The sequence below is a fragment of the Electrophorus electricus genome, chromosome 15, assembly GCF_041902795.1.
Source record: "Electrophorus electricus isolate QZ-2024a chromosome 15, ASM4190279v1, whole genome shotgun sequence".
In the NCBI taxonomy this organism is placed as follows: Eukaryota; Metazoa; Chordata; class Actinopteri; order Gymnotiformes; family Gymnotidae; genus Electrophorus; species Electrophorus electricus.
In genome coordinates this window covers 486,578-511,961 of record NC_137511.1, presented here as the reverse complement: position 1 = coordinate 511,961, position 25,384 = coordinate 486,578, and the positions used below count along the sequence as shown (strand labels likewise).

At 39.4% G+C, this 25,384-nt stretch overlaps 2 protein-coding genes across 4 annotated transcripts; both read right to left on the bottom strand.

The window, feature by feature from the left end:
* Positions 1-1,112: 1,112 nt before the first annotated feature.
* Positions 1,113-5,598, bottom strand: asah2 (N-acylsphingosine amidohydrolase 2). The gene is made up of 8 exons (XM_081697987.1): positions 5,577-5,598; positions 5,265-5,368; positions 3,741-3,859; positions 2,918-2,995; positions 2,438-2,558; positions 2,175-2,300; positions 1,725-1,877; positions 1,113-1,439 (listed from the first exon to the last, which is right to left on the bottom strand). Exons 1-8 carry the CDS (start codon positions 5,596-5,598, stop codon positions 1,293-1,295), a joined length of 870 nt encoding a protein of 289 aa, XP_081554113.1. The 3' UTR covers positions 1,113-1,292.
* A 1,318-nt stretch (positions 5,599-6,916) lies between these two features.
* Positions 6,917-24,873, bottom strand: sgms1b (sphingomyelin synthase 1b). Of its 3 annotated transcripts, XM_081697789.1 has the most exons (7): positions 14,383-14,426; positions 13,165-13,270; positions 11,503-12,309; positions 11,276-11,393; positions 9,923-10,076; positions 9,365-9,531; positions 6,917-9,048 (listed from the first exon to the last, which is right to left on the bottom strand). In XM_081697789.1, the coding sequence occupies exons 3-7, from the start codon at positions 12,114-12,116 to the stop codon at positions 8,875-8,877; spliced, it is 1,227 nt and encodes a 408-aa protein (XP_081553915.1). In that variant the 5' UTR covers positions 12,117-12,309; positions 13,165-13,270; positions 14,383-14,426; the 3' UTR covers positions 6,917-8,874. The 3 variants fall into 3 exon arrangements, with proteins under 3 accessions (XP_081553915.1, XP_035389586.1, XP_035389585.1); XM_035533693.2 differs by lacking the exons at positions 13,165-13,270; positions 14,383-14,426 and adding an exon at positions 24,616-24,873; XM_035533692.2 differs by lacking the exon at positions 13,165-13,270 and having other exon boundaries at positions 14,383-14,474.
* Between the last annotated feature and the right edge of the window lie 511 nt (positions 24,874-25,384).

Below are 25,384 nucleotides of genomic sequence, written 5' to 3'. Positions count from 1 at the left end.
ACATTTTTTCATTGCTTAGTAATAGTGAATGTAATAATACTGTAGTATAGTATGTACTATATAATAATGTGCCAAATAATCCTCTAGTGCTATCCCTCCTGTCATTTGAAATTAAGTGAACTTTAATAAGTAACACTGGAGTAGCAACTTTGCCACTAATTCACCAAGCACCCTTGATGTTACTTCACTACTAAAGCTGTGACGTGGGCGGCATGGAGGAAACGAGAGACGAAGTTGCACCAACAGGTTCTTTATTATCAATTATGCTAAAGTAGCGACGACGAGTCTAGGTGGTCTCCAGGAACATAGCAGCGTTACACCAGTAGATAAGTGTGGTCTTGACAGCTAATGTGCAGTGCTGTCCCTCCAAACCTATGGGTGTATAAATACTGCGCAGGGTTAATGAGACACAGGTGTCTCCTGTCAGAAGACAGGTGATTGGCAGCGGGGAAGGTAAGTGGTACGGTCCTAGTCTGGCGGAGGCGTGTCCCCCCCTGTAGCGGACCGGTCTACCATGACAAAAGCGCTGCAGCACAACCATGATTACAGGATCTCCCTTCTAATAAAGTGCTAAGCATTAAAAAAAATTAAAAATTAATTGGAATAATATTGGAATAAATATTGGAATATTGGAATATTCTAACTGTTCAGAAGGCTCATTGGAGCAGTCAGTTCTGTTTGGAGACTTTGTGATCGTTCGGCAGTGAAATGAAAACTCAGGATAAAGCTCTAACTCAGCATCTGACTTATCAGTGCTTATCAGTACACCTTGAGATAAAACTCATTCTCAGAGAATATCCCTGAAGAGCTTGTGGGAGTTGTTGGGTGTCAGTGTTAATCCATTCTAACCAGTTTTGTTCGGATAATATTGAAATATAATTTGTGAACACTGATATCACCTCATGCTGTAGCTTGTCTTTAATGTCACTTGATGTCATTGACCCACAGGACTCTTACTGTCCCTGTGACTGTGTGTGTGTGTGTGTGTGTGTGTGTATCCTACCTGTGACTGTATTTACAGTTCTTACCTGCTTGACAGCCTCTCTTCTCCTTCGTCCAGACACAGTGCTGGGAAAAAAAGAAAACAGAGACTTATGCCTTCCATTTTTTAAGCGAAGACAAACCTTCATTCAGAGTTGCATTTTTACTGGCATTTAGAACCAAAATAACTTTAAAATAATAAAAGTAACTATGCATATCTAGGTCCAGCTAGAGGGTATAATCTCACTTTCTATGAGCCTTTCTAATTTGATAAGCACGGTGAAGACCCCCATACTGATAGTAATGCAATGTTAGCTTTGGTGTTTAACTTCTGCCATCACAACCTGAAGAAATATTCTTGAGTGTTCATGCTTGCCTAGTGTGAAGTTGAAAGCACCACCTCTGTCTGTTGTTCCCACAGCAAAACTGTGACCAAGTGCAGGTTTGCATGTCTTAACCTGGCAATAGCATAAATCAAGGTAGCATTACATACCACTACACACATACCAACCAGCCTACAGCCATTCTACAAATGACTACAATACACATTTTACTGCCTCTGTATTGTTTATATGTTTGTGTGATTATAGCTTAATATACTAGAACATAAAATCAGTGATTAATTGAATGTATGACATAATGACAAGTGAGGTGACGGTCTTTATAAACATGCAATGATCACAACATTTGCCATGTTGATATATTAGTAAGACAGAAAAAATGAACATGGTTTTAATGTACACCTCTATGATGTTCAACACTTGGAGTGAGTCCCTCTGGAACTCACTCATGCTGTGGGTGGAGTTAAGGTGGATGGTCACATCCATCATGTTGACCCACTGATGAGCAGTATGGACCTTCCCACGTACCTCCTGCTCTGCGCTGCCATAAAGCTCCTGCACATCAGACCACAGTGTCAGGGAGTGTGGAGGACCAAACCATCTGAGATGGCAGCCTAGCTTTGCTTTTCTGTAGATGTTCTCCCTAGTGATTTTGGTGCTTTCAAACATGTCTTTACCTGGCCCAAACACGAGGGACATTTCATTCTATCAACACTCAATTGGGAAGACAACTGAAAATTTACAAAATAAAAACAGAAAACATAAAAAATTGCAGATATTTCTTCCAATTTGTAGTTGCTTCTACAGAAATATGTATAAAAGTGTTGCGTTCTGTGTAGAAAGATAACCCACCTCACCAATTGGACAGGAACTGTTGAGGTAGTCACACTTCTCCCCCGTGTTAATACAGTACGGTCTGCGAGTGTCGGGAGACACGTCTCCGCTGTTGCTGGAGCTGAGCGCTGCTACAAACAGACCCTGGGGGACATGGTAGTTCAATGAGAATTCAGTAATTCAAAATTACTGAAGATGAAAACACTACAACACAGTTTCAGTTAGAGAGGTGGATTTACTTTATTCAAAATAATCAACAAATAAGGAATGAGAAATCTTACCATTCCAGGTAAGGAGCCAGTGTTTTTGTCCTGCTCCAGCAGATAAGCAGCATAGCCAAGGTTGTCTACACTTACCAACTGATTGGTCTCATGTATACTGACTGAATGAACAGCGAACCAGCTGAAAAGTGGATTTGCATGGAAGTGCATACATATTCATAAATACACAAATTTATACTTAGTTTATTCAGCACATTTGTACTATGGGAAATCATACAATTTTAGATGTAAAAAATTAAATATAAACCTAAAAACTCAGATATTGTTATAATCTAAAGAGAATGAGTGATTAAGGTACTTGACTTGACTTGTAATTGGAAGGTTGCTGGTTCAAGCCCCACCACTGCCACTGTTGGGCCCCTAAGCAAGGCCCTTAACCCTCAATTGCTCAAGTTGTACTCAGTCATAAATGTAAATCGCTTTGGATAAAAGTGTCATCTAAATGCCATAAATCTAAATTTTGATTTAAATCAAGAATACCTCAGCATTCCTATTCCATCCCCATTGAGATCTGTGAACTTCAGGGTCACAACCTGCTTGTGTGTGTCATATTTGTACCTAGAAAAAAATCACTTAATCAGATTAAGTCTAATCTGTAATTCGTAATTCTGAAAACACACATGCACACATACACAAGTAATTCAGGACTGAGTTACAAACATCAACAATGAGCTAGTTGGGAAATCAAGCTCTTTCTGAAAAAGGTCAGGAGAAGATAAAAGAGATCTCCACTAATAAAGCAGACACGTTTTTTTTCTGTTAGTCCAAATAAATTTCACAAAATTGCTGTAATCAGTTCAACAGTTCAACAGAACACTGGTCCAGATAAATAAATGCAAGAGAAATTATTGAAGCCAGACTGAATATGCTGAATATATTTTTTAGTATTAGCTATTTATTTATTTTTGTCTCAAAGTTGTTACTATTGTGGTGACCATTGTCACCCAGAGAAGGATGCCCCCCCCCCCCCCTTTGAGTCTTGGTTACTCTCAAGGTTTTTTCATGATGCTCTAGGGAGTTTTTCCTTGCAATTGTTGCCCTTGGCTTGCTCACTGGGGGCTTGGACTTGGACATTTGTAAAGCTGCTTTATGACATGGGGGGTTCAGGGTGATATTTTGGGTTAAGTCTCAGGGTTCTGGGTGATATGATGGGTCAAATCTCAGGGGATTCAGGGTGATATGTTGGGTTAAATATCAGGGTTTGGGGTGATATGTTGGGTTAAGTCTCATGGTTTGGGGTGATACGTTGGGTTAAGTCTCAGGGGTTGGTGTGATATATCTTACAGGTAACTGCTGACTGTACCTTTTTCGCTCGTTGTTCATGTATGATTGAGGACTCCTGTTACGGGTGAGATCTACCAGCTCTCCTCTGTTTACAAAGACTCTGCCAGGCCTCATGTTCCTGTGAGCCAGGTCAATGCTCTGATGGAGAAACAAGAAATAAGAACAATAAATGAAGTCAGACATAGCCCAAGTACATTCAAGGCACATAACCAACCAGGGTTATAGTTATAACATCAATAATGAACAGCTGTGTCACATGGAGAAAATAACCTGCGTAGTTATAATTATCCTGTATACCACTGTGAGGCAACAAGACTGCAGATACTGCAGTATATCAGGGAACTAATCACCTGCGAATCACATTATGTAAGAGTCATTTGAGGACTTTCAGGTCATAGAACGTCTGAAGTGATAACACAAAGGAGAGGTTCAATTGTACAATTCACTTTTTACTGGGCATCTAAAGTCATTTAGTTTACCTATTTGTAGTTTCTGTTATGTTTTTAAAACTCTAACTTCCATGGTTTGGTCAGTGGTAGCACAAGATCTCAACACACTGATCAAGGACATGTGTATGCTGGTGTTTTGCATGGCCTGTGATCTGGTGAGAAGACTTGTTCTTGAAAAATGGAAATATGGGCAATAATTAGATATTCTGTGTTAAGGGATTAGCGAGGGACAGGCTCTCAAGAGGAAGAAGGAAAGAGGACAAAACTAATATACACCACAGATCTTACTCCTGCAACGTCCATCCATGAGACTGAGCTGGAATGCACACATACAATGTCCACCTTGCGACCCCACCCTCAGGCACACAACCTAAAGTTGAGGACCCAGAGAAATCTAAATTATTTTTGCATATTTTTCTTCAGAAAAGTGGAGAAATTATGCACACCAGGTTCTCATGGAAGAATTGAATCAGTCAAGTGTTTTTGTGACTGAGCACTGGAAACTGCTTAGCAGCTGGTTTATGGGCCCAAATAAGAAACAAACAAACAAAACAAAACAAACGAACAGCTGCTGCTCTCCTGGCAGGTACAGTCCTGAGGGTGTGATACAGGTTGATGTTTTTGTGGGTATGATATAGGTTGATATTGGTGGCTGGGTGAAGTCTTTAATGTATCAAACACAAATCTTACATACTAATTAAGATTAAATGATTTTGCATGATATAAGAAATAAAAAATTCTTATCTGGTTTTGTCTGAGCTGAACCACATTGGTGGGTCTTGGAGTGTAACTTTACATATTTTTGTAAATTTCTCATTCCTTTTATGTATCAAAAAACATCATTATTTTATGTATCAAAAAACATCATTATAGCCCATCTTTTTCCAAATCAAAAAATGCAATGAACTGTAAATTTCTTAATGTAGATTCTCTTTTCATAATTTCATAAATTACACGTGACTGCGGTGTTTAACTATATCAGGATTTCATAAAGTCTCAAGTGTGAAACATGAAATGTTGTGAAAGATTTATTAACATTTTTTGCCAAAAATATAAACGTAGAACTTTCCTGGAAATGTAAAATCCCTACTCACCAGAGGAACGTTGGCCACTGGGCCGGTGCAGTCGGCTCTGCCCACTCCGATCAGATAGGGCTTCTCTGGAGGCGTCACCGTGGGAACAACCTCTTCTGTCTCTTCTGTATGAAAAACCCAAGCAAATGGAAGAGCAGATAAAACAGACAGAGTGTATTTTATTGTAATGTTAATTCATAGTACTTCTCCTTCTGCATTGGGTCCCCCAAAAATATTATAACACAAATATCATGTAATGGTAGAGGGAGTATCACAATGAACACTTTCTGGCTAATTTAAGATATTATCCATGATGCTTTTGGGAAACAGTACCTTGACCTGCAGTGTTACACATACATCTAAATCAGGCAAAGTAAATGCTAATAAGACTCATTATGTGTCTGGGAGTTCATTTTGATGGCGAAGACTGTGATGAGCCCCACTGTGACTCCAGTCATCAGCAGGAACAGAACCATGAGCAATACCCCCAGACTGTTGAGGCTGCAGCACACAGCCTTGTGAGCCATGATCCTGAACTACCCACACACAACCTCCTCTAGACGCTGGCCACAAGTAGGGCAAAGCAAAAGCTGGAGTTCTGAAAGCATTTGGCCGTTACTAAACCAATATTTTAGTATTAAACTGGTACTTGATGGACACCATCAATTGCTGACACTATTACAATAAACATGGCAATTCATTCAATTTTCAAATGTAACAAATGCAACATATCTATCAAATAACTGTCTATCAATTAAATAAATTAATCAATAAATCTGAAGAATTCCTACTTGCACATTTCTGTTCCTCATTTAAATTATAAGGGATAAGATTGACCAAATACAACAAATGACATTAGTTACATACTGCAAAATTATATAATACACACACACACACACACACACACACACACACACACACACACACACACACACAAACGCTACTTACATATTAAGCTCTCTAATGAAATCAATATCTTTTGTTGAAGAATATAAAACAGGTCGCAGCTGAGAGAACATTTTAAGCTCCAAGGACAGAGACTGCTTGGTCATTCATTGATCAGTTCTGTTATGCTGGTAGGCTTCCTTTGCTTATCAGAGATAGATTAGCTGACTAACTCTTCAGATAACGGGTAAAGGAACAAACAAAAATGCATTTAAGGGGACCATAAAGCACAACACTTGAGCTTGTTCACTAAAGGCATGCATGTTAGTTTGTCAGCAACCTGACCATGTTTTTATGGTCCTTTATAATAAAGTACTGCACCTTACATATGAACTCCTTGCAGTCGGCTCTTTTGCTTACTGCTAAAATATGAATTTGAATCACAAGGAACTATGGGTCATGTATGTTTTTAAAAAATTTTTTTAAAATGACATCCATCCGCCAACTGTAATTGAGTATATTGGGATTTTAACTTTCGAGATGCATCAAATGACCTTGAAGCTAAACAGATATGAAATCAATGAGTGTGAAAGATTGTGCAGAGGATGGATGGATAGATAGATAACTTGTTTTCCTTGGTAAAATAAAACCTTGAAAACCCTATTTGCCTTTTTTATATCCCTGCTCCAGAAATGCAGCAATAACCCCATATATGCATGCTCTAGTATGTTAACTCACATAAACTAACTGTACTATCTGTCTGAAGAAGGGAAAGAAGAAACAGAAAATTTAATTTAAAACTTTCTGTGCTGTTTTATTTATTGGCAAAAAGGACAAATTATTAAAGTGTTAGCAGCTTTTTCATTGGGTGGTTTAAAGAAATGGCTTAGGGAGTGACAGTCATATTCTGTTTGTTAACTATCTAGGCCTTGGCAACACAGTAAGACAAAATCTCTTTAAACAATAACCGCACACAGACGCTAAATACTCCTGCCCAACAACCAACAACATGGGCCATTTGTCTAAACAACGTAACATGACACATATGTGTTCCCATATTCCCTTCCAAGGAAACATGGTAATAAATAAACACACAACATAAAATGATTATGGATGTTTGAGTTAGCTTTCTGATATTCATGGCCTGAAAAAGACAACTCTTGGTAACTCTTCCTTTTATAGTTCACTGATGTGTAGGTATTAACTAGGACAAATACAGAGCAATAACTGTTTCCAGGTTACTAAAAAGATGGCAAGTACAAAGTATATCCAATATTCAACATAAATACTATAATTTTGTTTTTTTTTAACATATTTAATTCATCCCTTGTCCAGTTTGTATTGTTCAGGAGTGCCTGACTCTTATCCTGTCGGTCTACTCCACTGTAGAATTCAGCTTCAGCCTTAACATCACACACATCATCCTGTTAATCAAGGCCTTCACAGCCAGGTATGTTGAACTCTTTAGCGCAGTAGATTTCCACTACTGGTGTCATGTACCCCTAGTCTCTAAGAAATGGGGCACTTATATATAATCAAAATACTTTTAACTACCCTTAAAAGGGCACTTAAACTACTCATAACCAGTTGTAAGTTCTATGTACAGGTAAGTACATAGTTCACAACACAATTAATAAGTAATAGTACCAATATACAAGTTTAACAAGTCTTTGTACTTATCATCCTTCCCATGGGCAATACTTTTTTTTTCAGTTTTCTTTTCAAGTGATTTTATGGCAAATACCATATACCTGATATACTACACAAGGAGGAAGTGGTACCAAAGAATCTAACAATTGGATAAAAGTCTTTGTAGTACAAGGGTTTTGTGGACAACATGTATGATACATTCTGACAGCAACATATGAATGTACCACTGGAGACTTGAATAATAAAAAAAAGGCAGCAACACAAATACAGAACCATGGACCACAGGATCACTATACAATCATGGCAAGAAAGGCACTAAGGAACGTTATATCACCAAAACAGTATTTTGTCTCTATGTAAAAAAAAAAAAAAATAAATAACCATCAGTTTGAAAAATATTTTTTTCATACAAACCGCTTTTGCAAATCTGCAAGTGTATGCTACAAAATAGCAATTCTCTTCAAACCCATTTCTCTCCCTCCACTGCAGTCTTCCGCAGAAAAATGCACTGCAGAATTTTCAGTTAAAAGGGACACATTGGTCACACTCAGGTCAGGCTAAATATTATTGAAACTTTATCCACTGACTGGGACAAGTGGTTAAATTTGTCTTTGTAGAGTCAGTCAGTTAAAAACCCTGGCAAGTGGCTCAGTTATCTGTAAAGCATACAGAAATCTTACACTGACCACAAGTATACTTCAGTCTAGTAGAGATTCAGGTAATGGATCCAAGCAAACCCTAGCAAACTTCCGAGGGCATCACAGTGATGAGACACCACTCGCCAAGTGATCGGACTTTTGACATGGCCCAAAAATCTCCAGGCATTTAGTTTGGTTCTCAGCAGCCCAGAGCAGCCATGTACTAAACACCACAACTACACACCCCATAACACATCAGGCCTGAAATACAGAGGAATGAAATGCTTTGGACGGGTTCAAATGTTCATAGTGCCAGTCAGGTGGCACAGAGGAATGACGTAGTTTGGAGCTAAAGGGGCTGATTTCAGTTCTGACATGGTCAGGCGGTTGATGCGCGGCACTTGCGGCGAGTCTTTCGAGAGTCTTTCTCCCTATTTTGGAGGCGAAGCAGCCAGCCATCAGTCCGCCTCGATCCTGCTGTATCTCACGTGGCCCCATGACCAGGGCCGCCACAAGAAAGGGCTCTGGTAGCTCCGTGGCACGACGCCCTGGACGTTGCGCTCTAGGTACTGGAAGAACCTGTACCACCAAGCACGCGACAGGAAGTTGCTCGGCGACGCACTCTTAAGATCCTGCATGGTGAGCAAACAGACACATGGATCGGTTATCACCAGGTTCAGTGAGCACACCCGGGGCTTGCAGACTGACTGTGAACCTTACGAGGTAGCTTACTGTGAACATTACGAGGTAACTTACTGTGAACCTTACGAGGTAGCTTACTGTGAACCTTACGAGGTAGCTTACTGTGAACCTTACGAGGTAGCTTACTGTGAACCTTACAAGGTAACTTACTATGAACCTTACAAGGTAACTTACTATGAACCTTACAAGGTAGCTTACTGTGAACCTTACAAGGTAACTTACTATGAACCTTACAAGGTAACTTACTGGCTGGTTTGCCATTGTGTGGTACCACCAGAAGAGGCGAGTGGTGATGAAGTAGGCAACGATGACATCTATGGTGTAGTGGTCATGTGCAAGCAGGATGCAGAACACTCCCACTGCACAGACTGAGCCACAGCCCCAGTGGTACCACCAGAACCGTCTGGGGGAGTCTGCAGGACACAAACACAAACGAATATATTCCTCCTTCCTGTTTTGATCTTTCCAACACAGAACTACTGGCATACCAGTACATAAATGAGGATAAGATTAAGACATTATTTTCTTCTGCTGGTTATTTTATTCCACTAATTTTTTGTATGTATGTCATATTGCATTGTGTTTTCTATACTGAAGTTAGAGGGCAGAGCAGCGCATAGCAATGCCATAGCAGCTACAGCCCAAGTCTTTCAAAAGCCACAGGCTAGAATTTTTATGCATATGATAATGACAACAAATTCAGAACTTGAAGATTCCAGGGTGTAGATGCCAAAGTGTGCCACAAGGTGGTGTTGTTGTTTAGACTAAGTTACAAAGCATGACAGAAGATTAATGATTTCTTACACTCTTTAATAAAGAGATAGGTGAGGGTCAGCATGACTGTGTGTCCGCTATACAGGTAGTCTCCGCACATGTTGTGAGAGCCCGTGATGGTCAAGCCTCCGCCAGCAATCATCTTCATCACCCGCCGCAGCTGAGACTCCCAGTCACCATAGAGCTGCGACAGAGTGGACGTGGGAGGAGTCACTACTCTGTCCAGCAGTTATTTCACATTTCAGCATTTGCATAATAGTTTAATACAGTTTGATGCCTTGTAAACACACACACGCACACACCATACAGTCTCCATTTATATGTCTCTTAGCTACACTGAACAGGAAAGCAGGATCTGACATGTGAAAGGGTGCCTGGCTGGGGCGTGTCTGGTGATGAATGGATCCCCTGGGTCTGGTGGTGAGGATTTCCTGCCCCGAGTAGTGTGTGTATGGCCTTAGTTGCACACCCCACCTCGGTGACTCACTCTCTCGTGCTCGCGCTCTCTCTCTCTCACACACACCCACACACACACAGCAGAGTGAGTGTGATTGCCACGGGACTTCACCATGGAAACACATTCATTCCCCAAACAACCAGACCACTTCTTTTATTACTCATTCTTCATCTTCCGCCACTCTTTACTAAGCTGCAGATACCTAATCTGCTCAAGAACAATGCAGTGTGGTGCTAGAAATAGAAATGCGGACTTGCAATACCCATTAGGTGCCACAAATTATTTGTAGACAGTTTAGCGACCTTTGTGTCTTCATGAGAATTATTCATGATTTGCTGTTGGAATTTGAAATCCCAGAGGCTGTTAAGGAATTTCAAAAATGGGGAACTACATTTTTCCACAAAAATGTCAACTTGCATGTATACCAATCGGATCCTCTTTTCAAATGCATGTGACAATTTGTCAATTCTTTTTCAAGCTTTGTTTCATTTTTGACTACATACTCAAGATAAAATCTTATTTAAATTTTTGAAGGGGTAAATCATACTGAATCATAATAATTGCAACTAGGCTGAAATCATTACAAAAAACTTGAAAAAACTTAAAAAAAGATCACTCTTGGGCTATTAAGAACTGATATTAAAATCAATCAAATGAAAACAACTATTCATTAGAAAATGTATCATTCAAACCCTCATTACGTTTTCCTAATTCCCCAATTTGAATGGCAGTCAAACCAACAACAATTGCAATAAACGTCTTAGCACAGAACACAAGCTACAGACGATACTGTTACAAATATCAGGAAGTGCTGGTGTTTAGTCCTTGCTCTTATGGGTTTTTTTTCCCCCCACAAACACATGCATGAATTCCTACCTTACAAAAAACATGCATAAATCACACCTAAGGTGAACATGAATTCCTACCTTAGGTGAACACTTAAAGTGTACCCCAGGAACAGGCAGAGTAGTGATGTACATGGTGATACACCGGTACAGGTACAGCGTACCTACAATAAACAGGAACCGCCGGCCAACAATGGACCTGTCAAAAGGAACGTTCATGGACTCACATCACACAGAATGCAATCTATTATCATTAGGAACTAAATGATGGAGAATTCAAAAGTGAACACAATTAGCCATCCACCTACTTGTGTTTTAAGAGACTCCACTGTATGATCCACAAGATCACCAGGGCCATACCATTAATCTCACATATGGAGAAGGCCCACTCCACTCGGTTGAAAAAGTCAAAGAATTTGTCAGGTAACGGAGGGGTCACCTCCTTAGGAGGCACACGTTCATGGACTATGGAAATCATGATGGTGGTGAAGATGAAGCAGGAGATGGCATACAGTAAGGCCACGCCAGTCTTCCCCCACTCAGTGGGGAACAGCGGGCCACTCAGCTCTGGGATGAGGATACGCACCAGTTCCTTGTGGTAGCCGTTGCCGAAGCCATTCCGTTTGGCCTCACCGCGGCTACTGGCGCCTCCATCGAGCGCCAGGACCGCGTGGCTATTGCTGTGGCCGTTCTTGTGCACATCCATGTGGTGCTCGATACCGAGGGTCTTGATCCTCTCAAGGAGCTGCTTCCCGCCGTCTGGCATGACGCAAGACAGGGGCGGGTTCTGGAAGTCGGCCCGTGAAAGCTGCAGCAAGGCTCGGCCATCCACCTGCCTCAGAGCTTCAACATACTCCTGCATGCCTTCATCACTCAGCCAGATGGCGACCTCCTCTTTGGACCACTCGGCCACTCTCTTCATGTCTGTCCCTCAGCTCGCAGAGTTGTAAGGAGATGGGGGGAACAGAGTCAGAAGGATGCAGGTTTGCTACTGGATGCACGGCCATCCTCCAGCCATGGCCATCGTGCGGAGGAAAGGCGGCCAAAAACGGTAACCATAAAAAATCTTTTTAAAAAGAGTTCCAAGCTTCACAGTGGTTAAGTCACTGTCCTGCCTGGAGACAAGAAACACTGACTGAGACTGAGGGATATTGAAAACTCACAAAACATGGAATATAAAACAATAATATTCCACACATAAATCATCCATAGATAACAAGTTCTGTCCCAAAACCAACAGCTGATGTATGTGCTACTATGAAGCAACAACCTACTGTTGTCAGTGTCAGTACATGTGCTCTTATTTTAGGCTAATGTGGCCATAACAGCCTTTAACTGGCATCATAAAATACAATAATTACATAGTCTCTGACAATATAATTTACTAAAACCTACTGTTTATATAGAATTTGAAAAAACAATGATTAAACAGTTTCTTTATGAGCCTGTTAACATTCAACTGAAATCTTATACACTGGTCATGCTACCCGAGAAAATGTAAGTAGACATAATAACAGACATGAACTATATTACAAATTTTTCTCTGAGCAGATGCACGTTGCAAGCACGTAAGTGCCACAAAGCAGGAAACATGAAGTGAAAAAAATTATTCATTGTTTGATAATACATATTAAAAGTGTGTAAAAAAATAGATATAGTAGCCTGACATAACATCTGCAGCAGAATAAAAAAAATAACAAGGTAAATATGAGTCACAGTCTTATCCATACGTGTAACTGTAATGTAGTTACTGGAGTTTAGGCAATATGAGAAATGTCGAACATGAGATCAGGTCCATTTTTAAATACAAACAGGGCTGCTTCTGAAGGTCATGAGGAGACCCCTCTCCAACTACAAGCTCTGACCTCTGCAGCCTCTGAACTGGTTAACTAGAGCACATGCAATGCCTCCACTTCAAGAATTCAAAGAACTCATGAGCATGTTAGATGGGGTGTGGCAAATCTGTTTACAAGTCTGTTCTTTGGAGTAGGGGGAAGGGACATCTTCCACCACACATCTGGGTTGTGTTATGGAACAGCTCTCTCTGCACCACAGACTCGTCACTGGCTGCCAAAGCTATAGGAAGGTCATTTAAACTTTTTGAGATAACTTGTCATGCACCTTTGTTACTTTTAAGGAATGAGAAATGCTGTAGTGTTGCTAAGATACTCTTTGTTTACTGTGGTTTCCTGCTTAACTCTGAAAGTATCAAAACTGAAACTGTCTTTGTAGGCCCTTCTAAGAAGGGGAAACCTCTGAAAATTAATGCTAACTCATATTAGATTACTTACTTCATAACTCAAGAGGAAAAGATATGTAATATTGGCTTTGTTACAATTATTGTAAAAATGTATTTGATGTAAAATACTGATAAATGAACAGAGCTAATTTCTAGAGGTATTAAGAGGAACATAGACTGTCAACTTGAAATGTTAAAAAAAGAGGTAGAATACTGGAGTTGGCTGTAGTTTTTAGGTTGTAAGCCATTTTTATAAGGTATTTTTAGAAGAACTGCTCAATAATGTTTACAACTGGAAATTAACAAAAGACCTGTCTATTATTCTCATCAGAAAGGCAGTTCTACAGTACAAGAACCCACAAGCTAGTCAATGTCAAGGGGAAAGTCAATGTTTACATGAACCACATCAGAACAAATAACATTCAAATATGTCATGGATCTCTTGACTTTATAGCATAAAAACCTTCAGATTAAGAAGTCTATATACTATAGGTCATACAGTCTATATTATTTTCCAAAATCCTTAGTCTTCTGGTTCATAAAGGCTCAAGTGAAATCTGAATTAACTAAAATTCTCAAAACTGTGCTCCTAAAACCAGCGTTCTTACATTTGTCATTTAATGGTTGATAACACATCCACACTCCAAACCATTTTAAAGTACTACGAGGATAAATCTTAACATAACCTAGAGCCCCTGTATACAGGACCCACATGCCTGCACATGTTCTAAACATGGCATGGGCTAAACTTAGCAGTAAGCGGAATGTGGACCACTAGTCATGATTATACTTTACACTCTCATACTCAGACAAACAATATACCATTTCCATCTATAAACACATTTATAATTTGACTGATTTCCACACGTTTTCAGGTTCACAGATAACATTGACCTACAAAGCCTACAACAGCTATGAAAAAAAGTGTTGTGCTTTTGTCTGAACTTACCTCTGCACTGTTCAAGAGCAGCTCTTAGCGTGAGCAGAGCTTCCTTCATGTGTGTGCCTCCCCCCCAGCCCCAATCTCAAAATGCTGCTCAGACCAGCTGAAGCTCTCCTTCAGAGCCCTCCCACCCTCAGACTAACTCCTCCCACACAGAGCCCTCCCACCCTCAGACTAACTCCTCCCACACAGAGCCCTCCCACCCTCAGACTAACTCCACCCACACAGACATCCCTCCCTCCCACTCCAGCTCATTCAGTGCACATTGACTGGCTCTGTAAAAAATGCTATGTGTTCTATGTTTGGCTCTGTTAACTGGTTGCCTAGTAGCATAACAGAAAAAGGGAAAACATAAGTAACCACACACAAAATAAGCAACTTAATATTTACTTACTTCGATGGTTGTCATGAGTGCTGTTCTATGGATCTATCCCAGAGCCATTTGCACACAGTTCTCTTCAGAGTAAGAACACTGGCTGTTCTGTACATGAGCAACCACACTTGAAACATTAACCACTCAGGTTCTGAGTTGCATAGGATGCTGTTTAGCCCTAAGGTCCTGCTTTGCATTTCTGCTTTACAGGGGGGTGGCAATGTCTAAAACAAAGGGGCCAGCAGCAGCAGCAGGTCAGAGGTATGGTGAGTGTGTCAGATTCGTTTCTCATACTGTCTTTGCCTTATTCCATAGAGGAGCCCTGTGTTCACCAAAGTGGCATTCAGTTACAGAACCACCTTAATTTTACATGCCGAACAAAGGGGTGACATTAGGACCACAAAAGACATCCCTCCAACTCTCACCTGTATTAGATTTCATATGAACTACATTCTCTGCCCTGAAATACAAAAATACAAGCGTCAGCAGTATAAAATGTCCTGAAATATTCCTGAAGTTATTTTATTTCACATGAAACAGGGCTCAGCTGAGTAAACTGGGATGCAATATAGAATGGCAGCTGTTCTTACAAGACCTCTGACTTCATAAGGATAAAGAATAATATTTTATTTTACATTAGCAGTGGAAAATGAGAGAGTAGGTAACAGGGAACAGCTTGTGAACTTAAGAACTCCTGCTCCTGTAATAATGACTGTGTAACAGACTGCTGATCTTGCCTGGGGGATATTTAGTTTGGAGGTCAATGAGGCAACACATTCAATTTCAAGGCAGCTTTGACAATTTGATCATTACACAGAAGTGCTATTTCAATACCAGAAAAAGGACCAACCACAGTCATCAGTTAGATGTACATACAGTGTAGCCTATATTCTAGGGAATTCTCTTCCATTCAAAACACAAAATCAAGACTAATTAAAAAAAAGAAAATTGATTTTTTTTTCCTTGATTAAACGCTGTCATTAATCAGTGAAGGACATTATAAGAATTGATTATTTTCAGAATGCTATGGTAGATAAGGAGGATGAAGAGGTTTAAGGTATGTCCAATTCTCAGTACTAAACACCTTTTTACATACTGAGACTCTCTCAGCTAACAGTAAACCCAGGCTCTTTCCCTTTCAGCTCCACAGTGGCCAGTGGGCACTGGGCACCTTAGTGCAGTTGGGCTCAGATGCAATTAGGCTAGCAAGACCATCAGAGAGCTAGGAGAGAATGGATTTAAAAGTGTTTATAGAACTGTCCCTGGGCCACATAATTAATTGGCCTATTTCTTTGCCTTTCCTCCACTTGAAGATGAGCTAATTCCCCACCGACCAACGAGCTGGTCCTATTTAAACGCTAAATTCAAGACAAAACAGCTAAGCGCAAACACAAGCAAGAAGCAAGGTCACGACTCCAATAGACGGTACATTCTTAAAACAGAAGCCAGGCGATTTTGGCCATGACTAGCTGGAATTAGGTGGAATCCTTAACGTCTGCCACAGCTTTAACTCCTGAAGCCACAGACACACTATATGACTTTCAAAGTCATCAGATCGCTGTACTGTTCACACTACACACCTGGCTATCTATTAATCAGGAGTTTTGAAGTCATTGTTGTTTGCGCACTACATGACTTATCAGCAACAGGGTTTAACACACTACAAGATGTTTCACCATCCAGCATTTTGTCTGTGACAAAAACACAGAGAGAATGACGTGACACCACGTGCTAAATGGATTGTTGTTGGTTTCTCTGTAAAGTAATATCGTTTCATTTTTACCAGAGAATCCACACACACACACACACACACACACACACACACACACACACACACACACACACACCAGACAGAACCTCAGATGCAGGCTGTGCAAAGATGTCCCTGAGACAATCCAGCACGTAACAGTAGAATGCAAGATGCTGGCAGGCAGAGCATATGTGGAACACAATAACCAAGTGGCTGGTATAGTGTACAGAGACATCTGTGCTGAGTACAGGCTGGAAGTTCCAAAGACTAAGTGGGATACACCCCCAAAGATGGTGGAGAATGAACGTGCTAAGATTCTGTGGGATCCCACACACAGACAGAGAAGATGGTTCTGGCTAACCAACTGGACACAGTAGTGGGGGATAAACAGCAGAGGAGGGCCATAGTGATAGATGTGGCGATTCTGAGTGATACCAATATCAGGAACATCAAAAGCTTGAGAAATACCAAGGGCAGAAGGAAGAGCTTGAAAAGATGTAGAAGATGAAGGGAACTGTGGTTCCTGCGGTAATTGGAGCACTAGGGGCTATGGAGTGTTTCCCCTCATGCCATATCTTGAGTTCTCATTGCCTCGAGCTCGACATCACACTTACTACCCGCCATAACCTGGTTGCAACACTTTTCATACTACAGGATTTGCATGCTAGATGTTTTGTGACTCTGTGAGTGACAGATGAGCCTCTCGGATCATGTCTTTGAACAATTCACACATAACAATCAAGAGCAGATTTTCAAGACCTGAGCAAACACCGATTTGCCGTCAACCTGGAGCTTTTCTCAGTGACCTCCTAAGCCTGTAGATGAGCAAAAAATCAGGGCTAAAATCATGTAGTACAAACTCGGAATAAAGCCTCTGTTTTATTACAGGACTGCACAATATATGTTAAGATACTGGTATCAGAGAACAGCACAACATGGAAAGGAGAATACTAGCAAACTGAATAAATTGTAATTGTGTGATGTGAACTTAAATGTTAGAGATTAGAGATGTTAGAGTGTTTGGTGGACCTCATAAAATACATAAAGACCAGTACCGAACTATGTCACAGAGTTCACCATTGTCTTTTGCAATGCGTTTTGCAATTACAATATATAGTAATAAAATTGCAATATAGCCTAGTATTTTTTTCCACATAGTGCAAATGCACTCCGGTACTCTTACAATTCATAGGCTTCAGAGTCAGTTTTTTTAGGGAGTGGGATATTAGGCAAGTTGCAACTGGAAGCTGTACCAGGTTAAGACGAGATTGATGACCCCGTCACCGTCAGGCAGAAGGCAGGCCACAACAGTCTCATTCACAGACTGAATCACTCTCTGTTCTCCAAGAATTCCTTAACACACACATTCCAAAAGCCTGAATCCAATTACCATAGCCCAGCTGAACCAAAGTTCAAGGGACAAACACACCAAGCTTGGGTGTTTTAAAGTACTGGCTCTACCACCCAAAGTGCACCCAAAGTTTAATCAGGACTAAGAACCTATGCAGATCAATTGCATGTGCATGCAGTTCAAAGACACTTTTCTCAGGCCTTTCACTCTACACAGGTCTGGTTTCCTTTGTGGACATTAAGGACAAAAATCTCTGACAGCTTGTCCCTGACCTCCAACCAAGACACCGTTATACTTGATCACACTCAAATTTCTATAAATATCTATTTTAAAAACTTTACTAGAAAATGTTTGCCATGGCATCTTAATCCACATTTATTTTCAAGTGAGGATATCAATTACTTAGTTTTACAGGAAATTGACTTTTTTGTCAATTTAAACAAAACAAGGCTATTAAGGAATATATGGGGAGGGGGATACCCTACATTAGATATGAGAAAAACTATAGAAAAGATAAACTGGCTAAGTTTTTGCGCAGTGCATATCTCAACTTGGTAACATGTATATTGCCTCCCAAGCTTCAGAGATATATAACAAAAGTCTCTCCTTAAACACAAATGTTAATTTTTTTTATGACACATTGTACTACTGAGGTTCTGTTCCAAACAAGATGCAAGTTTTATGAACTTGGTGACAAAGCCAACAAATTATTCATCTCATTAAATTCCCCAGATCCAAACAAATTCAGGTAAAACTACTGAACGTTTGGAGATTAATACTATATTTAATTAATTTTACTCATCTGATTCAAGTTCTACTCATCTTGAACAGTCTGCTGCAGAGGAACTAGAGAAGCCACTATTGTGGAACTCAAACCAGCCACATTGTCACTACAAAATGGGGAAAGCCCTGGACCAGATGGTACAAGCTAGTCTCTCTATTAATCGACATGATTAATGAACCATTCCATTTTGGTGTCCTTTCTCAAAATCTTACTCAAGCTTCCATTTACGTCCTCTATAAAAAAATTTTTAAAAAAGAAGGTAACGCTCTCTTAAGTTGCCCTTCTTAAAGCACAGTACGTTTGTTAAACATTGACTTTAAACTGTTATCAAAACTGTTGGTGCTATGCCTGGAATCCAATCTCCTTGGACCAAAGTGGGTTCATTCTAAACAGACATTCCTTCTCCAACTTGAGAAATCTGTTCAATATGATGTTATCTACAATGATTCATAATGTCTCCACCTCTAATACCCATGAAGCTTTGATATCTCTAGATACTGAGAAGGCATTTGTTAGAGTGAAGAGGCATTACCTTTTTATGCTTTAGAGAAATTTCATTTGGGGGGAAATTTATATAGTTAATATTCAATCGGAATATTTTTGCCTTTATCAGTCTACATGACAGATTGTCCATTGAGTCACTGACTTTACATTTTTATTTGCATTACCATTGCATTACCATTACAGTCATACTTAGAAATGATATAGAATGGAAAGTCTGCCTTTAAGCAAATGACTTCCTTTTCTTTGTTTCCAATCTGCCTGTCCATCCCTGCTACCCTTGCCTCTCTTCAGTCATCTGGTTAAACATATGGATAGAAACCGAACTTACATAAAAGTGGGATATTTCCTGTTAATACACCTGCTAAGAATGATCCTCCATGCAATCAACCATATAAAATATGTATCCCCTATATCTACCATTGCCCTACATAGCTTTACACATCGTGGAGTACATGTCACATACAAATTTGAAGACCTTTACCAAGCTAACTCCTGGTGACCCCAATACAAGAAGAGTGAATCCTGGTCTGTCTTCAATCTATCTTTAGTTTCTCGAGGCAGTTCTGTTACAATTAATATTTTTCCATAGTACTCCTACTTTTCCCAATGCCTACTACTATACCTACACACCTACACCCCATTAGCAGCTAATCATGTTTTTTATCCTTCTCTAACAAACACTGATTTCTTAATATGGTCAAATATTGGTATCAATACCCTTAAAGACTTGTATATTGATAAATGTTTTGCATCCTTTCAGCAACTCTCCAACAAATGTATACTTCCCAGGCTGTTTATGCTTTCCTTTTTTTAAACTTGTGCAAGACATGGTTTTATTCAATATAATATGGTTCACTGTACCTATTACACTAAGGCTTGTTATCTGTATAATCAGCCTGTGATGCAGATCAGTAATCTCCTGCAAACCTCATACACATGTTCTGGCATTGCCCATCCCTACATACACTATATAGACAGAAGTATTTGGATGCCTACACTTTACAACTAAAGCAACTTTTATGACAACTCTTTCTAAATCCACAGGCATCAATATGGAATTGGTCCTCCCTTCGCTGTTATAACAACTTCTTCTGTGAAGGCTTTCTAATTTTGGAGTGTGTCTGTGGGAATTTTTGCCCATTCATCCAGAACAGCATTTGTGAGGTCAAACAGTGATGCTGGGTTGGACAAGCGGGCCTGGCTTGCAATCTCCGCTGAGGTCAGGGCTCTGTGCAGGCCGGTCAAACTCTTCCAAATCAAACTCAGCCAACCATGCTTTTATGGACCTTGCTTTCTGCAGTGTCATGTTGAAACAGAATAGGGCCTTCTTCAAATTCTTCCCACACAGTTGGAAGCATACAATTGTCCATGTCTTTATATGCCAAAGCATTAAGATTTCCCTTCACTGGAAATAATGGGTTTAGGCCAGGTGGCTAGATACTTGATTTTATACACCAGTGACAATGGGACTCAATGAAACACCTGAATTCAGTGATTACGAGGTGTGTCTCAATACTTTTGTCCATATACTGTAATTATTGGACAAAGCATTTTAATACCCCATCAGAGATCATTGGGGAAAAAGTAAAACTAAATGTTATCTAAGCATTATTTGGGGTCTTCTCCTCTTTGCCTTCCCCCACTACATGCATAAAAGATGTCCAAGATTACCACTGACCAATTGGAAAATCAACAGTATCTTCCTCTCATTCCCACTGGATAAAATGTTTTATATTCTTAGGTCACCAAGAGAAATTTAAAAGCACGAGTTTTGATTCCTGACCATTTTTTCTGATAAAACATTAGCAGTGTCTTTAATAGGGCTGGGTAATGCCAAAAACTTCACCATACAAGCATCATGGTATATAATAATAGAAACAAATTTTAGTGAAGGTAAATATTATCAAAATATTATAATTGTAATTACTACTACATTACTAATAAATAATGACAAATAAAGACCAATTCCACAATCAATGGGCAGAGTGAATTTAAAATATTAATATATAGAAAACAAAGGAATGTAAAAAATATTATTCAATAAAGCCAACAGCTTCTAACCTCCCACTAACTCGAAAGGATTTAACTCAGAATATTATAAGAACTCACAAATGCTGAAACAATGGTAATTATAGCTTAAATAAACACTTTCCATAGCTTCAAATTTTGTTGCCAAATGTGTTAAATACTGTTAAAATTGTCTGCTGAACATGTTAAATACTGCACTTGAATGCATCAGTTTCACACTTGGTAAAGAATACAAATGTTCATAAATATCAATACAGCTGTGACTGTAATGATTCCTGTATTGGTAAGAATGTATTTACAATATATTGCCATATCGGCAATGTGGCTTCATTTCTCCACAAATATCATGCTGGACCTGGGACCAGGAAGTATCTGTGGCGCCAACAGGTTCTCTGAATAATTTGGAGCTGTTTATACTGGTCAAGCTGAGAAAACTGTGTTGCGTTTGTGAGCATTCTGTGCCAAACTGTATTCTCGTGGAAATGTGATTGGAAAGGTTACTGTCCATACCAATTGGCCCCAAAGTGGAAAAGAGGCTTTTGTATCATCATTAGAAAACCTTGGAAAAATCTAAACACCCTGATATTTATCTTGGTATTATACTTTTTTGCCACATCATCCATCTATGCTGACAAACCTTGAGAATGCTCACCCTAATGTCTTAAATGAAACTCCTTAGTATCAGATCATGTAAAAGCGATTAAGCTTACTTTTACATGTCTATCATCTTTAATATAATCATTTTTCTTCTCTTAAGAGATCAACAAAGTATTTTTATAGAATTGTATAACATGCAGGGTTATAGAGCCATATTCTCAAGATAATTCAATATGTGGCAAAGTATGTTTAAGCAAACATTAACCTTTACAGAAACAAATTGTTCATCATTGATGCGGCACTAGAACATAAGATATTCCTTACTACTAATACATACATTTCTTTACAGCTAAATTCTAAGCATTTTTAACTTAAGTTTTAATTCAAAAAGCAGAAAGATCATGGTCCAATTGTTTGTAAGGAAATCTCAATACTGACTCTCAATGAGAGAGTTTTAAATACAATTAAGTCTATGTTAGGCTATATCTTCAAAATATCATGTGACTTCTTTACTCACTAAACCCACACAGTAACTAATCACTCTTCAAAACAATGAATCATGAGAAGCTTAAATGAGAGAAAAATATATTTAGGCACTATCAAAGACAGGAAACATCACTATTACACAATGCTGACAACAAATTAACCACGTTAAACAATTACTCAAAAGAGTACAAATTTTGTAATCATAATAGACCTTTTCCAATCAGAGAAGAATCTGTTAGCATGTAAGGGGGAGAAAACTAAACTGCAAGTCCACCACTGGGCTCTCTCCTTTACTGTCAAATGCTAGCCTATATTAGGACCATGTCTCACATTTTCCATAGCCAGCCCAGAGAAACTGATGTGTTTATGTAATTGGAAACAAAAGGATAGCAAAGCACAGACCACCCAGAAGCAAACAAAAGTGACTTTGAGTCTGCAAAACTTGACTTAACACACTGACACTTAACATAAGTAGTGTTTGGCATCTGATCCCAAACTGTCCTGTTAGTAACTAAAGGTGGGCTGCAGTTAAAACTGTAATTACACTACAAGAAACTGTTACAGCAGTTTAGTTAAGAGATAGGATAGCTGTCAAAATCTCTACTCCTGGTGTTAGTAGCATGGTTTCACAATATACCTTTAGTTATTATTGCTATAATTGATAACTCTTATTTGCAATACTCATATCGCATATCACTGCTATATGTATGGCTATACAGATCACAAAATACTGTATTGTGCATTGTATTGTGTTGTGCAAGCAGCTACAAAGATGTATTCCATCAAAGAAGATTGGAAACACTTAGTTTATGGTAGTGTTTCATCCCACATCCTGTAAGATCTCGGCCCATGTTAGATTAGATTAAACCAATAAGTGCTCGGAGGAGTGTGTAAACAGAACTATGGCATTACACAATTCACTGAAAAGAAAACTCTGAGATTAAGAATTTAGAAGAAGACACTTTGGTAATTTATTACTTTTAGTCACTGTTCGTATAAAAACATTTCCAATATCATACATGTGTGTATCTTCCTGTACTTAATTGCATGAAAAATAAACTAGTGCTAGCTAGATAAAATATCTGAAACATGAATTTAGGCCAGTACAATCTGCATAAAGATGAAGAGTAAAGAAGCTTTATGTACAAAACATTACATTTCAGAGCCTGGTTAAGCACTGGCTTGAGAGCCCAGCTGCTCACCATTTCGTTGCGTGGGTGTCAACAGTAGATTGGTTAATGAAAAGGATTTCAGCAGTAAATATAAATACCTCAGTGAGTTCTAATAAGCCAAAATTACAATAGGCGTCAGGTTTCCTTCCACCCAATAAATGCCCTCATTAGGGAAACAGAGCCTACATCTCAGTCCAAAAATGTGAATGGGGAGACACAGGTAAACAAACAGCGTTAATACAGCTGTTGGGGAGAGCTGGTAACCGAGGTACCGCTAACGGAGAGACTACAGAGCTAGACGACGGCTTACGATCCCACATACTAGCTAGCTAGATGGGCTTAGCGTTTTTAAATAGCTTAATTCATGCTTAGCCAACAATGACTTTCTGTTGATTTCTCTTAACCAAGACTACTGTCTAGCTAGCTAGTAAAACTCCGTTCAGTTTTTAAGTTAGCTAACCTAGCTTGCTAATTGTCTTTGTTGGAGCTACAATTAGCAAGGTAACGCTAGTTACATAAGAAATAAAGGAACACTCACAGTTTAATGTAATGAGCTAACTTTTCTGGTTTCGGTAGGTTAGGTTACTTAGCTAGGGCTATTTCTGATGTATATTGAGGTGGTTTAAACTGTTTTAGCTAGGTTTTGTACCTTAAACAAGCAACATGTTAAAAACGTTAAAATAGCTATTGCAGCTTTTCCTACTAACGCTACACATCTTTAAAGGTTCGGTCACACAGGGGAAACTTCAAAATGTCGTAGGTATTAACCTACACACGACGAGAGAACATCATCTAGTCATATGTAGCTGACTAGCTAACCGACTACACCTGCATTTCAATATTAGGAGTTAGGAAGACCACAAAAGACAGGATATCATGGCTGGGTGCGAAGATAGCTAACCTAAACTAGTTAGTTTTTTGCGCTGTCTTAAAAGATGCTTTTAAATAAATGTAAGCGCTGCATCGCCGTTATGTAATCCTAGCTAGCTAAACTACATTTTCAGGTGAGAAAGTTGTAGCATTAATGATCAACAGATGAAGAGTGTTAGTGACACATCAAGCTAGCTAGATAAGGTTAATGGATTTACTAGCTAGCTGACTACTGGTTTTCCTTAAACATGCAGGGTTTATCACTGTAACTAGATAATCGTGTTAACACTTCAATACCGTAAATACTGGTCAGAGGAAACCTACCTGCCATTAACCTTCTCCTTTGTCGTCCTGTACAATATCATAAACATATAGGACAGTATCTTTTAACTTTTGCAAATCTTGCAGAAGCTCCGCTGAAGTTGCTTAGAAGTCTGTTCCGTTCAACATGACGGACCCGAAGGCATCTGAAGAGGAAGACTTGTTTGAATCCGCAGTTTGTGCATGTCCGTCGCTCTCCGGTCCAGACACGGGAATCCTCGGGAGGCTTTGGATCAGGCAGCGGGTATCGAACAGTGACAGCTCCCTCCACTTCGTCTATGTCGCCTTGGGAGATCTCGAAAGTGCACTACGCCACTGCAATATTGCCCCCAATGACATTTATGGCAAGTCAAGGAATAGTTTATTTGAAAGTAATTTCTGATTTACAAATTGTTCCTGGGTTGTTCCAACCCCCCCAAACATTTCGTTCATGATAGCAGTCACTTAGTGTAATTGTAATGCAACGTGTTTGACTCTGTACCGTTTGTATTAAATAAAATACCTTCAAGAGCACACAACAATAAGGGCCTTTATGGCAGACCTGTTGTGGTAATTAGACAGCCGGATAACACGCAACTGGTGCCACAGTGTGGCATGTGATGTCATCATAAGGCTTTACAGTCATGATTGTGGGAAAGGTAACCTGGCTAATTGTTTGGCTGTCAGATTGTGTTTTCTAACTATGTGACCCTTCAGAAACCACTGGAAGATCTGTGAGAAATTACAAGATTCTAATGGCCGATATCAATGTTGATTACAGACCTTTTACAGT

What these genes read in the sequence shown, in the direction of transcription:
- asah2 (XM_081697987.1), bottom strand. Translation starts at nt 5,598, where the DNA reads ATGTGTAACACTGCAGGTCAAG. An exon ending in CAGTGGCCAACGTTCCTCTG is followed by an intron (nt 3,860 to 5,264) that starts GTGAGTAGGGAT and finishes TTTCTCCATCAG; the next exon opens with AGCATTGACCTGGCTCACAG. An exon ending in GTTCCTGTCCAATTGGTGAG is followed by an intron (nt 1,878 to 2,174) that starts GTGGGTTATCTT and finishes TCTGATGTGCAG; the next exon opens with GAGCTTTATGGCAGCGCAGA.
- sgms1b (XM_035533693.2), bottom strand. Translation starts at nt 12,116, where the DNA reads ATGAAGAGAGTGGCCGAGTGGTCCAAAGAGGAGGTCGCCATCTGGCTG. An exon ending in CTATCTCTTTATTAAAGAGT is followed by an intron (nt 9,532 to 9,922) that starts GTAAGAAATCAT and finishes TGTGTCCTGCAG; the next exon opens with ACTCCCCCAGACGGTTCTGG. An exon ending in ACACAATGGCAAACCAGCCA is followed by an intron (nt 9,049 to 9,364) that starts GTAAGTTACCTT and finishes CTCACCATGCAG; the next exon opens with GATCTTAAGAGTGCGTCGCC.